A 16938-nucleotide genomic window follows, 5' to 3' on the forward strand; every position below is an offset into this window, starting at 1 on the left:
ACAGCAGCAGGGCATTTTGTTCTGCTTTATTCTACTTCCACCCACAGTGAAATTTCTTTGGCCTGCTTCACACAACAGTGCATTAAATATAAAATATATCCTGATGGGTTGAAGTTGCAGCAGTTTAATGTACAGTACTGCACAGATCTCATATTTCCTATTTTAGAAGTGAGAATTACATATCCATCGAGTTTATCCATCTGCATCTAATTTTTTTGTTGAGGAAATGTGCCAGAAATTCACTCAAAGACTGAAAGAGTGATTGCAGTGCTGTCCTGCACAACGTGTCACTGTCAAAGACTGTCCAATGTCCCTGGTGAGGTCTTGAGGGAACCAGCGAGCTCTGACTTTTTGGCCAGAGCTGTCTGTTTCCAGCCTGGAAGCCTTTTGACACTGACTGTACAGTACATGGCTTGGGACAGGTCAGCACTTTGACAGCTGTCATCAGTTCTTTTTGCATCAAGTTCACGTGGCTGCATTTTTTTTAGTAGGGTTTGCCAAGACAAACATCCCCGTTACTACTACTGTACCATATATCATTTTATACTGCTAAACTTCAGCATATAACTCATCTCACTCTGTTTGTCTGTTTGCAGGGTTTATTTGTCTTGGAGTGAAGTTACAGCAGTATAATCTTCAGCTATTTTTCCAAATTTTTACTGTAAAGAAAACGATTGTTTATATACTTCTGTTCAAAAAATTGTGTGTGTATATGTTTGTATATATATATATATATATATATATATATATATATATATATATATGCGTGTGTGTGTGTGTGTATATATATATATATATATATATATATATATATATTAGTGCTGCAACGACGCATCGACGTCACACTGTTTACATCTCTCTTAATGGCATACTGGGATTGGAGAAAGTTGCATTCTATCACAAAAGCAGACCACTGTTATCAAAAGTATGGGAATACTTTAAACGGAGGCCAAATAAAATGGCCTTTTGTTCCCTTAAAAACCGATATGGTGTACCACAGCAGCACAATATGGTGTACCACAGCAGCACAACTGCGATGCATGAGCACCTCAGAGGAAAACATCCTGGCGCTTTCCGGTGTTACGGTTTAACTGTTTACCGTGTGATCTGGCGACCAACTACAAGTTATTGGTATGATCACCCGTAGCGGCTGAAGTAAGGATAAAATAAAAAAATAAAGTAAGTCTGTGCTGGCGCGGGTTTCGAACACGCGTTAGGGGCCGTTCACATATCGCCTAAAAACGCATCGCCTTTCCAAAGCGCTCGGGCAGTTGCGCCCCTGGGGCGTCTGCCGTTGCTAAGCAACCATGATGTGCACTCTCCATGAAGACCAGAAATTGCAGAAATTTCAGCAAAGGATAAATGGATTTGCAGCACTAAAAATCGCTTGCAGTAGCTCTGCTACTAAATTTATTTCAAAATGGCAATCCATATACAGCTATGATCAGTAGTTCCTTCCTCTTAGCTGAGCTTTCAACGTTGTTACGGGAAAGGATGAAGCTGATTGGTTAGTTCATGTCACATGACCCGCGGTGCACTTGCGGCATTCTGAAAAGTTGAGATGTTTTTAACTCTAACTCGATGCGGTACGGACGCGCCTGTTTCCGTGTCGCTTCCATTATGGAAATAACGAACTTGAGCGTGCAAAATACGTGATATGTGAACGGCCCCTTAAAAGACAGCGCGCCGCGAGACAACAGTCACAAACCACCGAGCTACCAAATCAGCTCCAGATCTCTGGAAACCATGCTAAACCATAGCAGAACCCTGACTACGGGAACCCTGACTACGCGGCGCGCTGTCTTTCCCAGGGAAGTCGTGGCCTAATGGTTAGAGAGTCGGACTCCCAATCGAAAGGTTGTGAGTTCGAGTCCCGGGCCGGCAGGAATTGTGGGTGGGGGGAGTGCATGTACAGTTCTCTCTCCACCCTCAATACCACGACTTAGGTGCCCTTGAGCAAGGCATCGAACCCCCAACTGCTCCCCGGGCGCCGCAGCATAAATGGCTGCCCACTGCTCCAGGTGTGTGCTCACAGTGTGTGTGTGTGTGTGTTCACTGCTCTGTGTGTGTGCACTTCGGATGGGTTAAATGCAGAGCACAAATTCTGAGTATGGGTCACCATACTTGGCTGAATGTCACTTCACTCACTCACTACATTTTATGGTTTGTGATGCTAAAGAACATTTCATTACGTCTCAGACAACTGTAAATTTGTGGCTACTGTGGTTTAATTATAAGCGCTATCGTAAACTCATATTTACCATAGTAAAATAATTTTCTTTGCCTCTTTATTTTTGTATACTGTAAAAACTTCAACCACATTTGTTGAAAATGAATAAAGGTTGAAATATTATATTAGAAGTTGTACTTATATTTTTTTTGTAAAGTTATCCAAAGGATTCATTAGCTAATCAAAAAAAGAACATTAGATTATTTATTGTAATAAAAATAATCGTTAGAGTAGTCGACTAATCGAAAAAATAATCGTTAGATTAGTTGACAGAAAAAATAATCGTTAGTTGCAGCTCTAATATATATACTTTTTTCACCATTGACAGTAGCAGTGGAATAATATTTCAGTTTTTCTTTTTTTTAATGTATTTTCTCAATCAAATAATTGCAGACTTGTGAGCACAAGAGAGATTTTAAAAAAATCTAAACAACCCCAAACTTTTGAACAATAGTGTGAACAATTAAAGTCATTTTCACACATACATTTTAAAAAGTGTATATATTTAAACAATTATTTTTAAACTAAAAATAGAAATAGAAAACCATACATTTAATTTTGCTAATTAGACCAAAACAATATAGTTTGCCTCATGTTATGTAATGTAGCAAGATGTTTTTTTATTTCTTAAATTATTAAAGAATGTCTGCACTTTTTGGACCTTTTAAAAACATATGTATATTAATATATGCATGAAGTCTATCCACAGAGATGTGAGGAGAGGGTGGTGTTGTTTTTGGTTGGCCTTAGGAGTTGCAAGGACCAATTTGCATTTTGACCTGCAGTCACAGCAGCTCTGGTTTGTTTCAGATCTCTAGCACTGCTGTTGCTTTATTATTGAGCACTGTGCTCTTGCTGGGTCAGGTTGATGTGAGTGGAGCCTGTCTCAGCCTGTAATGAATCTTAATGACACTAAACGAATGTTCAGTGTGTGTTTTGTCTTAATGTATGGCTGCTTAGCCTCAAGAGCTCTGAGGCTTTTGTAATTAGCTATGCTAGCTTGAAATCTATGCTGGAGGGCACGACACCACAAGTCAGCACTAATCGGAGAGAGATTTAGAGCTGTCAGTCAAACATGAAACTGTTGCTCTGGAAAACCCGTTCCCATCAGATTCAACTCTACCCAAGGTTACAACGAAATTGGACAGCATCTTGAAGCGACATAAAGTAAGTCCCTCAAACCTGAAACCCGCCACCTCCAGTGAGCTCTTAAAGCAGTGTAAACACAGTTGCTTATCTTGCTGTAGCTCCTGATGGCTGTAACTGTCTCCAGGAGTCCATTTAAACAGCAGCGTGATGCTGCTTTCGTCCCATCTCCCTGATTACATTTCCCTGCACTACGGCTTCCTGTCATGCTGGACGAATTTAAGAAATATTAATGGGCTCCATTGGGGAGATTGCTTTTGTGGGAGAGCAGGGGGCCTGCTCCAGACTGTCACTCTGGCTAATTTCATTGCCTAGCCTTTTAGCCCATGGCGATGACAGAGCCTTGGCCAGCATGCTGTTGTATTTATGTGTGTGGCTTTATGCAACTGCTCCCTGGTCTCCCTCAGACCCCACCCTCCATATGCCTTAATGTAATCAGCCTGCCAGAACAGAGTTCAGTCACTTTAGATTGCATTTATTTTCAATATTAATTATTTATATGAGACTGAGACACATAATCTACTTTTCCCCAAAGTATAGAGGGAAAGGTTAAAGATACAGTGTAGTTAGTCATTCATTGTTTTAGGGCTAAATTGGTTTGTCATGTCTTGCTTTGTCAGGTCTATATGTTAGAGTTTTATATTGTGACAATGGCCAGTTCACTATACATTATCCTGCTTATTATGACTCTTATGATTTTTTTTTTTTTTTTATTATTTTATTTTGTTTTATTTTATTGGTTGTTTAGTTTGGTCATAAGTAGCCAGTTATATAAACTTGTGAAGTTTATTTATAATATATTACAATTATTTCAATAAATATCAAATTAAAACATACATATTAATCATGCATGATGCACACAAATACTTCTTTATATCTGTCTGTAAAAAACTTGGAAATGTTTTTTCAGATCTCAGGTGACAAAAATTATAACGCAGATATCATTTAGAAAACTAATCCTGTCCAAACAGGGCTTTATCTAGCTCTTTGGTTCCTTGTTCATCCAATTGATGTTGCTGTTTACTGGATAACAATTTTATCGAAAGATCACAAGCTTGCCTTTTTTGTAGTTGTTCATGTAATTAATTTGTTAGAAAAAAAAGCAAAGCAATCTTACAATACAACGATGCAAAGTCATTTCAAAAGATGTTATTAGAGATAGACAAGGGATAAGAATCTGGAGTAGAACTTCTGAAATATGAATGGGGCATCGGACAGTTGAAGGCATCTAAGGATCGCTTTAGTGATAATAATCAAAGTATAAATTGTGTTGCACAAACACGGTGTACTTCTCGCTAGTGTAGAGACATACAAAACTTAGGTTGTGTTCTGAAGCACCCAAAGTACTATCCCAAAAGTCTACATTGGGTTATTTTTTTAAACATCCTCAGTCTGGCTTTGCCTTATTTTTTTGTCTTCAGTGCAGAGCTGTAGATAACAGGCATGAAGATTTCTATGGCACGCTCTCCTTCCTGCCACTCATAACGCAGCTGTGTCCAGTTCCCTTGAACACTATCACACACACATACCATCCAGATATCAGGCAGCGCTGCTTTGCTCCACAACTAATCCAATTTGGCAACGAATGTAGATACTCAATTCATCTTACACACACAAGCTAACAAGATTTAGTCCATCTACAGTGCTTGAAGGCTGATGTATCCGTACCTGAGTTCAGTCAGAGCAGTAGGAATGCGCTGATGAGCACTTCAGGCTCATTATGGAGAGAGAGAGAGGAGAGGGCTACAGAGGTCATGAGAGAAGGAGAGATGCACTTTTTCTGACAGCACAGGGGAAAGTGATCTCAAGTTGACATGAAAAAGCAGGAAAACTGCCATATATGAAGCCTCCAGGCGTATCAGGCTGCTATCGGTGGAGTTGCTAATTAAAAAGTAGGCTCGTGTTTTGCTAAGGCTGCACTTTGAGAAGTTGCGGTGTTAATATTCTGCAGATGGGTCAGGAGGACATGAAGGTTCCCTGGCTCAGTCTTCCATCGATGTGGGGAGACAGATGTCTCATAGACACGCTCTGAATACAGCTACAGCTCACTCTCTCACTCTCTGTCCTCTAATAATTTTACCTGCTGTTTCTCTCCTGCTCTTAGTGCACTGTTGAATTTGTTCTGTTGTTTAATATGTTCTTTCTCCACTTTTGTCCAGTTTCCCTGCAGTAATAAGAGCTGATTTCAGTGGGAGGCCGAAGTTTTTTTTTTTTTTCATAAGTGCACTTGAAATGAGTTGTACTCTCAGCCAGATTGGTCTGAAACAAGAATGCTTCTCATTTTCTGAACCAGCATGTCTTTAACAGTCCATTGACAGTCACAATTAAAAGCACAGCTATCACATTTGTGACCCTGGACCACAAAACCAATTTTTCGATATTGAAATTTATACATAATCTGAAAGCTGTATAAATAAGCTTTTGTTAGGATAGGACAATATTTGGGCAAGATACAACTATTTGAAAAGGGAATCTGATGTGGTTAAAAAAAAAAAAGCTGTCCAAATGAAGTCCTTTAGTAATGCATATTACTGATCAAAAATTAAATTTTGATATATCTATGATAGGAAATTTACAAAAAATCTTCATGGAACACAATCTTTACTTATCCTAGTGATTTATAATTATTGTATAAATATTGTATAATTATTGTAAATATTATAGTATAAATAATTTTCACCCATACAGTGTATTTTCGGCTACAAATACACCCGTGCTAATTATGACTGGTTATGTGGTCCAGGGTTTGAGAGGATTGAGAAGATTATAGGTTATATTATATATATAAACGATAAATTAGCCATGTTTTGCATAACCACAAAGGAAACAATACAAAAGTCTGTAAAAATCAGTGTAGCCCTGCCCTAATATATCGCATTAATATGAAGGAAGTTTATTTTTAACAACCAATATATCACGGCCCCTATGTTTTATTCATCTTTTATTTTTTTTTCTGTATGGTGATTAGCAACATGGAAATCACTTCCAAGATGCTGCTGTGATGATATGCTAAATTAAGTTGCAATTGCAATTGATTATTTTTCAATTTTACTGTTACAGTACATTTCTTATTTCAATACTGAGCTATTTGAAAGTGACAGCTAAGCCAGATGAAAGAAAACATGGTGTCAACAGAATGCGCTCACTACCAAACGCTTGCTTTGTGTAACTGGATGAGTTGAATCCGTAAGGATCAGTGCGGCACGTGGCCTCTGCATGTACACCCACACTGTTAATGGATGGTGGGCCCTGTAAACACATGCCATAATTGAATTTAATGAATTATCTAAAAGCCATTGTTTGTGTTGGCTATTTATCTGTCAAGAATGCTAATGTGCTGTTCAGATTTTGTTTTGTTAGAAAGATTTTACTCTCTACATATCAAATTAGATTTTAAAAGGGCTCTATAAAAAATGAGTGATTTTTTTTTTTCTTCTGTTCTACTGTAAATTTATAAATGTAAATTTAATCAGGCATATTTCTAGATAGCGATGTGCATCTACCATCAGTGTTGTAATGGGAGAAAAAAAATATTGGCTTCAGTACAGTAACTATAACAGCACTATTATTATTTAAACATTCAATCTTCATAGACCACTGTTTCTCAAACATAGTGTTTTAATTGAAGTGTTTGGGCATTGGATATTTACACTAGAGAGGAGATTGACTATGGACGACAGATGGAATGGCCTTATTCTGTCTGTCCTTTCTGTCCCATGGGTCTTCTGGACCTGATATCAGTCGTATTTTCTCAGTCCAGCTAACAGTAGGCATGCACTGCTCGAAGGTAAATCGAGCTGTGTGTACTATAGGTTCAATTTTGCCATCTAGTGGTGTTTTTTTTCCCCCTTCAGTATATGTGATGTTTTATACAGGCCATTGTTCCACTTAATCATCAGTTGAGTCATATTGAATATATCACTGAGTAATAAAGATAAAAGTCTGTTCAATCAAGTTAAACTATGTTAATATGGTTCATGCAGTGTGACCTGAGTTGAATTGTGGTGGTTGAATTTTGCCACCTGGTGGATGGTTTAGAGTCTGCATCAAATTTAGGTTTCCATGATATTTAATGCACAAGTTTACAAGTTCTGTTATTTGTGTAATAATTGCGTCACAGACATCTTAGAATTTGAGTCATAGTTAATCTTTTATTCTTCTCTTTCTTTATTTCAGAAGGAGCTGAGTCTTCCCAGAAGAGGCAGTTTGTAAGTGCTCAATTTTATTTATTTTTCTTATGGATAGAGAAATCTATGGTCTGTTGTGAACAATCAGACCATGGAAAATTATACTACAAATGTTGTACAGAGGATGCTATGCCCATTCAGCAAAGAGGTGTTTAGTTATGTTCACCAATATTAATTACACTTCAGGACATACTATGTCTATATACTATGATTTAAATCTGTTTTAAAAGATTATGGTGGGGAAAACACAGGAAACATTTGTGTGAAATGTTTTATTGTTGCATGCACACACTAATTAAACAATAGAAAGCTAAATACAGTAAAAAAGGAATTAAAGGACTGAATAATTCAGTTATATATTGTTCATGTTGCAGATTGTTCAGATGCAGTTCAAAGTTACAGATCAACATTTGATTGGTAAATATTAAGGAAATATTAAGTATGTATAGTCCAACACAACACTGCTGAAATTGTGAGATTAGCATTACAGAAACATGATTGATTATATAGAGTAAATTCAACTAACCTTTAGATAACACCAAAATATTTTCAGTTGTTTATTTCAGACAACATCTACATCTGTATATTGCCTGATAAGAGAGCATGTTTAATACATCTCACACTGCTGTATCAGTAAGGTCAGCATTCCTACTCGATCACAGTGTCAACGGACAGGGTCACAGGGGTCGTAGGTGACTGGTAGGGCAGTGACAGGCAGATTTACTGAAGGCCTTTTGCGACAGCTGAGCATTTTGGTTCCTGTTCTGACACACCTATCTATATCTTCCTTTCTATCTATTTTTAACTGTGTGCCAGCAAAGAAGATGCTCTTTACAGACAATCATAAGAAAGCACAATATCAGTATCATGCGATTAGTTGATAGCAGACAATATTTTGGTGTAGTATTAAGTGCTGCAAAGGCAGTGTGTGAGCAAACTGTCGTTGTGTTCTTTCTTATACACGTTCAGAGTTTTGTCGCCTTTGTATAGCTCAGAGTGACTGGCAGGGGTGGGCAGAATGCTGTCTATTGTGAGGGTTCACAGAGTTTGTTCCACCCGCCATGGGATTACAGGACTTAATCGAATCAAACCTTCTATTCAGCCACACTGCTTGTCAGAGAAATCTCATTTTAGCACTCATTCAGGCCCTCATTCATTTAGGATTTTGGTACTTTGTGAGTCACCATCTTGTTTTTCCTTCTTTTCCATCTCACCCTTTCACTTGGTGTGGGAACCCAGTAAAGAGGAAATGAAATGATTTATTCTGTAATTATTTACTCACCCTCATGTCAGTCAAAAATTGTATGACTGACTGAATGACTTCTCTGGGACACAGGAGATATTTAATAGAATGTTCAGATTGTGCTTTTCCACATAATCAAAGCAACTTTATGAAAACTTTGTCAAGCTCAAAAAAGGATGAAAGAGCACCATGAGGTTGTTTTTATGTCATCTAATGCCCAGTAATCTAAAAAAAAAGAATAATTATTATATAAAAAAACGATTATTATTAAAAATTATTAAAAAATATTAAAGAAAATTATATATTATTATATAAATATTATTTAAAAAAAATCAACACTGCTAAATGTAATCTTAAGCAAATCTCAAACTGAATATCGATTTTTTGATCCTGCCTATTGTCTCCTTGGGGCTACATTTAGCCAAAAGCATTCACCTGGGAACTGTGGATAGGACACTGATATTCTCTTGGTTCCCAGAACTGTCTGTACAGAGATGGGCCGGTGTGAGGTAGGGGCAATAGCTGCACCTCCCCCAGGGTCTTGTGATATCATGAGAATGCCCTCTCCCTCATAACTCGGTGTGTTTGTGTGTCTCTGACTGTCTTGCCAACACACACACACACGTACTATTAGTCAAGTTAAGAGCAGAGTGAAGCTTCTAATTTGCCTTTAATTTAGATCGTCATGCTCTTCTCGCTCTCTTTTCGTGTCATGGTACTTCACAGCCCTCAGACAGACAGAACGCTCCTGGATATAGCTTTTAGGGGATTGTCGTTTAACAACAGATGCTGCCATGACCTCAGTTCACAAAGAAGTTGATATTTGCTCTAGCCGTGGACAAGCTGAGACTTGAATGCACATCGTGATCTGACTGTTGATGGATCTGATGAAGATTAAGGAAGTATGGCTGGAATTGCTGAAACTTTCACAATCAGAGTTTTGTAGTTTTTGTAGTTTGGTAGCAGGCTTTTACAGTATGCAATGTAGTGCTTTTGCAACTATGATAAACCTGTCGCTGGAAACGCTTTCCAGTTTTACTTCTGAGTAAAAGACTTTATCCAGCTGTTATACTCATGAACATGAAGAAAAGAAAGGAAAGACTTGGAGCCCCCAACCTGCACTTACAGTAAGAGTTGATTGTCATCATCTTGTGATAGGGCTGCACAATTTGAGGGGGGAAAAATTATTGCGATTTTTCTGATAACAAAATAAGAAAAAACCTAAAATAACCTCAATGTTTTTAAGCTTGTTTGTAGGGCAGCACAATTTAGCAAACAAAATTAGTATTTATATTTTTGAATATGAGCATATATTTTTTTTGTTTCATTCATTCACTGTAAAAAAAAGTTACAATAATATTATATTAAAGGTACATCTGTGAAAATACAGTACTAATATTTATTATATGCTATACTATATTTCTTCTTTAAATTTTATTTTTATGACAGTAGCTGGTTTATAAGCACTTCTAATTACATGTAAGGAAAGCATTTAATAAGCGACCCAAACTCAGAGCAGTTTAGTTCATGCTGAGCATTATTTACTGCAAACCAAGCCACTCTGAGACACTGAAAACACTGGATCATGAGCTACTCACATGTAAAAGAATACAGTGCCTTGCATCACTTTGAGACACGCAGCACATATATTAATTTAATTAAATAAGCCCACAAATTTAGCTTGTGTTTGTTTACCGAACCTTAATTCTTTCCTTATTCTTTAACTTTTAGTTGAGTCCAGCTAACTGTCACTCATTTTTTAAATGCATGAACTTTATCCATTGAGGTTTCTAAACATGACCACAGCATTAGCTTTACACAAACAGACCACAGACTCTGACCTTCTTGATGGTTAAGCACTGGGTTTTTCTCTTTCTCCCTCTCTCAGTCTGTCTGGGAACCCGATACCTGCTTTCCCCTCATGCCCTGAGTGGTGGCTGAATTTCTAGCTCTCCTGGTTGATTGACAGCCACAGTGTGTAGCTCAGTTTACAGCCTCCTAACACAACCCATCAGAACACCAGAAAGACTCAAGCAAAGGGAAGTCTTTACTCAGCAGAATATGTATGTGTTTGTGCATGATTCAGTCATGTCAAAGGCCAGCTTTTGCCAGGTCAGCTTCTTTTACCCCCTTCACTCCACTCTGAGAGCACATCTTTGTCTTGGCTGTCTAAAACAGCTCCCTGTTGCCTGAAAACCAAGTTTAAGTCTAGCATGGTGGTATACTTTTAATACCAGATTGAGTTCTCCTTAGTATTTAGACCTTGGTTAGTTTTTATCCTTTTAGTTATACAAAAAAGCCATTTGGGTCAGATCTGTGGCATGGTTGTATAAAGATCTGTTTCTAGATTCGATTCAGGGCCAGGTCAAGTCACGGGTCCCATTCCCATTGTTTTTCCATTATCCCATGGTCTTTTCCAAAGAGTTGTGCTCTGTCTAGCTGTTCAAAGGGAAGAACACGTCCTGTGTGTTGAGTGTTATTTCTGCCCCAGAATAACAGCTACTGGGTGAAGTGATGGAAAACAAGATCCTGTCCCCAATCTTGGATGTCCCATTTTGAGGAAGTTTTGATGAAGGAGAATGGAGTCTTTCCTTTCTCTGCTTGAGAATGTTGCCTAAAGGGAACTGAGGTAGACCCTGACAGAACTGTCATCCTATCCTTGTGCCAGCCAGCTTTAGCTTGAGTATGCATCTGCTGAACTGCTGAAACAGCCTGTCAGCAGCATCTCTCAGGAATACCAGGGCAGCTTAAAACAGGATCTTGTTTGACCACATGTCTTCTTCGAGTCTGTAGACATGGAACTGAGAGGTAGGAAGAGTTTAATTCACACTGTGTTTGAAGTGTGGACATACACTGAGTCAGTGACAGTGTGATGTCAAGCCTTTACCTTGGTCATGTTTATGAACTGCTGTAGGTCGTCCTACCTTTCCTTGCCCTTCAAAAGGACAAACATTATTTTCTTTTTTTTTTACCCACTCACATTACTCCTTGCTCTCCTCTCTTGCCGTATTCCCTTAAAAGAATCTGGCCAACTGCTCAGTACCGTTGTCATGGCAACAGCAGCCTCCTGCAGCATCTCCTCTCTCCTACCACCTCCCCTTCTGCTCTCACCTTCCCGTCCCCAGGTGGACCTGAGGGGCCTGCATCTGCCCCTGTCCTTGCCCCCAGCGCCAATCCCTTCTTGTGGAGGTAAGGTTATGATGTTAGAGTGCTCTTGCAATTGCTTCTGGTCCAAGCTCCCTTTCTACAGCATGCTGGATAACTAGGCATTGTGCGGTTGCTGTTTCATCTAATCGGTTTTCCTAATGGGGTGATATGGTTTAGTGGCTAGATGCCCATGGTGGGTAACTGAAGGCTACATTTACCTGCATTGTGCCTTCAGCACTGTGCCCTTGAGCAATGCACTTAACCCCAGGTTACTCAGGGGGATTGTTCATGTTATAAATATACATAAAAATATATATATAAAAAAACTACACCATTTGGAAACCAAGGTCCTAGAGTCTGGAGGAAGGGTGTAGAAGCTCATAGCCAAGTCGCTTGAAGTCCAGTGTTAAGTTTCCACAGACTGTGATGATTTGGGGTGCAATGTCATCTGCTGGTGTTGGTCCATTGTGTTTTTTGAAAACCAAAGTAACTCCACCTATTTACCAAGAAATTTTGGAGCACTTCATGCTTCCTTCTGCTGACCAGCTTTTTGAAAATGCTGATTTAATTTTTCAGCAGGATTTGGCACCTGCCCACACTGCCAAAAGCACCAAAAGTTGGTTAAATGACCATGGTGTTGGTGTGCTTGACTGGCCAGCAAACTCACCAGACCTGAACCCCAGAGAGAATCTATGGGGTATTGTCAAGAGGAACATGAGAAACAAGAGACCAAAAAATGCAGATGAGCTGAAGTTGAGGCAGTAATTAAAGCAAAAGGAGCCCCTACCAAGTATTGAGTACATGTACAGTAAATGAACATACTTTCTAGAAGGCCAACAATTCACTAAAAATGTTTTTTTTTATTGGTCTTATAAAGTATTCTAATTTGTTGAGATGGTAAATTGGTGGACTTTTGTTAAATGTGAGCCAAAATCATCACAATTAAAAGAACCAAAGACTTAAAGGCAGGGTAGGTAAAAAAAATGTATAAAAAACTTTTTTTTTCAAATTTGAGTAGTAGTCCTCTCACGACTGTTTTAAAGATAGCTCATTATTTCCATTCACTCCAACCCCTCCCTTCTGGGCTCCTTCCAAAGCCTCTACTATGGCTCGCTAAGTAATGTTATGTTAGCTATATTACGCAGCTACGTGTGCTAATGACTCATGCTTCATGAAAAAAATATGTATGATAAAAATACAAAAAGAAAGATTTATCTGTCCAGCAGAAATAAAGCCATCAAGGAGTCACTTTTCAGCCCCTTGAGTTCTCGCCATCGCTGGAAAGCCACGCCGATTTTAACTCGCGTTTTATTTCTTTGTTTATCCAAAGACTTTTTGTTCATTGCCTTTTCTTGTACTGTTACTGTCTTCCTTTTTTTGCCTGGTTTGCCTTCACTAACTGCATAGGCTGGTACTGTGAATTTTGCTTGCTGTTTCTCTGCCATTGTTTTGGTATTCCTAGGATCCGTGCCTGTTGAATCAAACGTGCTGTTTCCTCAAATCAAACGTGCACGCGCAAGTGGACAGGTCATGTGTGGCAAAAGGGTGGTTGCCATGGTTGCGAGAGAGTGACAGTCGCCTAAGCCAATCCTATGTTTCGTCCCGAAATGGAAATAATGAGCTGTGTTTAATACAGATTAAACGGTCTAGAGTCACTCGATTTTTATACTCTTTTTATCAGAGTACTTACATTTTAATTATGCATTGATATATATAGAAAGTTTAAACAAATTTGGAAGAAAGTTGTTTATACATGTATTACCTACCCTGCCTTTAAACTACTTCAGTCTGTGTGCATCAAATTCATTTAATACACTAGTTAAACAATTTGAGTTGAATTACTGAAATAAACTTTTCCATGACATTCTAATTTATTGGGATGCACCTGTATGTTTATAAGAAACTGTTATAAGCTGACTGTCAGGGCATGTCAAAACTTCTTTGGGGCCCAAAAAACACCCTCAAAGTTTTCTTGTGTTAATTTAGTGAAGAAGTCATAACATAACTTTACGGTTTTCACCTAGATTTTTTGTGGATTTGAAAGTTTTGAATCTATTATGCTACAGAGTAGTGTTGTCAAAAGACCCGGTACTTCGGTACCAAGTCGGTACTAAAAAAATTTAAATGTGACGGTACCAGGTTTCTTTAAGTACCGGTAGTACCGAGGTCCCGTTCAAACCCGGTTCAGCCATAGACAGTAAAAGAAAGGGTTCAGTGATATGATTTCCGCGAAGCAGAAAACGAGGACGGAATCTCAAAATCCAGTCATGAAAATGAAACTTACATTTTAATATGGACAGTCATGGAATTTGTCAAAGTTAGCATAAATTAATCAAATCAAATCTCCATATGGACCAGTATCTGTAAATGTTAAGCCGCAAAAGTTGTTTGAAATATGAAACCGTGTTCTGCGCGTCTCTGTGTGAATTAATGAATGGCAGAGACGTGCGGGTTTGTTTACTACATAGACCGAAGTGCATGACGCTGGCATTAATTTCAGCATCTGAGCTTCAGAGTTCTCTCTCCATCAAGCGATCTGAACTTTTCAGTTTATCTCAATGGACGCACAGCGCACCTGTAATTGATGCTCTGTAAACTCTTTATGAAGGCGCATGACTCACCGTCGCTTTACTGATAGCGCTGTTTCTCACACATGCAAAGAGAGAGAGAGCGAGAGTCTTACCACGCTGAATCGACACGCTATATGTAAACTATTCTTTGTTGTCTTCTCCTGTCAAAATAATGGAGTTCATTTAGAATTATTCATATTCATTTTCGAACAAGCAGAAGACATACCGGTTTCTCCGGTAGTGGGTGGAGCTAATGCGCAAATGGCAATTTCATTGGCTGGCGCTGATCTCTTACCGTACCTGTTTTGATTTCAGCAAATCATTTTGACCGAACGCAAACAACGTGATTAATATTCATGAGCCCAACAGCTCATCAATTCATAGTGCATTGTATATACATTAGTATGATAGTAGAATTAGTAGTAGTATTATCTTTTAATAATAATTAATATGATCTATTACTAGTTTTTTTTTACAGAAACCCTCAACGACCAAAAATATCACCACCAGTCTTAAGTTCAGTTAAAATGACAAATATGCATTCATTAGGCCTAAAAGTTAATTTTTACATAAAGGCATTGTGCTAGAAATATTACTATTATTTAGTAAAATGTATGTGATACTGCTACTGTTGAAAAAATGTATAAAACTTTATTTTTTAAAGAAATAAATCACAATATTTCGTCCATGTTTTAATTTTAATAGAAAATTTAATAGCAAAATTAAATTTGGGTGAAACTTGTTTACTGTTTTTCATAATTAAATAACTTGTAGGAAAATTTTAAACACAATTGTAAATAAGTATAAAGAATGGCATTGGTTTTATTTTTAGTGCTAAAAAGTTTTTTTTTTTTTAATAGCATATTTTTGTGTTTTGCTTTGGTACCGAAATTGGTACCGAGAACTGTGGATTTTCACTGGTATCGGTACCGAATACTGAAATTTTGGTACAGTGACAACACTACTACAGAGATAATAAAGTTGCAACATTACATAAATTACATTTAACGAATAAATCATGTGCATTTCTTGCATTGAGGAAGCTGCCACGTCAGCGGCCTGTTCCTTAGGCTTGTTTTTTTTTTCTTGCCACTTAAGCATGGGATGAAATATCTGTTCATAAAAAATACAGTAAAAGTAGTAATATTGTGGAATAGAATTGAAATAGAAAATAACAATGTAAAAGGTGCTTGCAGTCCTTTTTAATGAAAGTATGAATTCCTTTGACTTTGAATGTTAATGTATTTTTTAGCATCATTGGCTAGCCTTATTGAGCAGATAATTTTGAGCAAATATACATGCCACTAAGTTTTGATATGGTTTGCGAAAGCCCTGCTCATTAATGTGTGTGTGTGTGTGTGTGTGTCTGTCTATGTCTGTGTGTGTCTGTGTGTTTGTGTGTGTGTGTTTGTGTGTGTGTGTGTGTGTGTGTGTGTGTTGTGTGTGTGTGTGTGTGTGTGTGTGTGTGTGTGTCTAATGCCTGTGGAGCAGAATAAGAGTGATTCTGCACTAATGAGCTGCTCTGGAATGTCAGAACACCATGTTCTGTCCCAATTGAGTGTGTGTGTGTGCGTGTGTGTGTGTGTGTTCACCTTGATCCCTCACTGATCTCTTGTTTGACAGAAATTGCTGAGCACAGTCTGCTCTTTGTCATTTTTAACTTGTGGGTTAAGAATATCTTCGTTCACAAGGTAGGAAAACAATGTGTGCATGTTTTTTGCATTGCAAGGTCACATTTTAGGATATTTTTTAGACAGCTCAATGTCTAAATCAGGATCAGTGTGGAAACTCTGAACTTCCATTCACATTCAGCAAAACTCGAGGAAATCATTACAGTCTTTGCTTTTTCATGCACAACTATTTTCTTGCCTCCTTTGCCCTGTCCAGATCGTGATCACGATAATAGAAAATGTTATAAATGATTTTCCTTTCCCTTGAAGCCTCATTTCCCCTGTGTATTGACTTGATGCTCCAGACATAATTTCCCATTTCTAAAAGATGTTATCGTATGAGTGGAAAGGCTGTGTTTTGCAGTTCCCCACAGGTTTAGACCTACAGAGAAGCTGCTGGAAATCAAGGCTTAAAACCTTTCAAAGCTCAACTCAACAGGACATCCAAGAGAGGGGCAGGGAACTGTTCCAAAGGCTGCTTCTTATTTAATTTCTCCATCGCTGGTCTTTCCTCTTTCTACACACACACTCAATTTTCTTTTTTTCCCCATTTATTTTACTCTAAATGTGAATGAAAGCTCCTTTTTTTTTGTAATATCTAGACTTACTGTTTCTCTCTTGTGATGCTCTTGTTCTGACCAACTGTACCCAAGATTAGCAAATGAAATTAACCCCAATTGACTTATGAGGTTCAATGGCTATATTCAGATAAAGTTCTATAAAGCAGCTCTGGAGAAACAGTTCA

The 16938-nt window shown here is 38.1% G+C and overlaps 1 protein-coding gene across 2 annotated transcripts in view; it reads left to right on the top strand.

Annotated features, from left to right (window-relative positions):
- The window catches only part of mast2 (microtubule associated serine/threonine kinase 2), a 169879-nt gene that overhangs the window by 100510 nt on the left and 52431 nt on the right, over positions 1 to 16938 (top strand). Inside the window, exons 4-5 of one of the 2 annotated variants that reach the window (XM_059570961.1) lie at positions 7553 to 7584; positions 11828 to 11995. In XM_059570961.1, the coding sequence (XP_059426944.1) occupies positions 7553 to 7584; positions 11828 to 11995 (200 nt within the window). The remainder of the gene's footprint in view (positions 1 to 7552; positions 7585 to 11827; positions 11996 to 16938) is intronic. The other variant, XM_059570960.1, reaches the window with a different exon arrangement.

Source organism: Carassius carassius, chromosome 17, assembly GCF_963082965.1.
Source record: "Carassius carassius chromosome 17, fCarCar2.1, whole genome shotgun sequence".
NCBI classification, from domain to species: domain Eukaryota; kingdom Metazoa; phylum Chordata; class Actinopteri; order Cypriniformes; family Cyprinidae; genus Carassius; species Carassius carassius.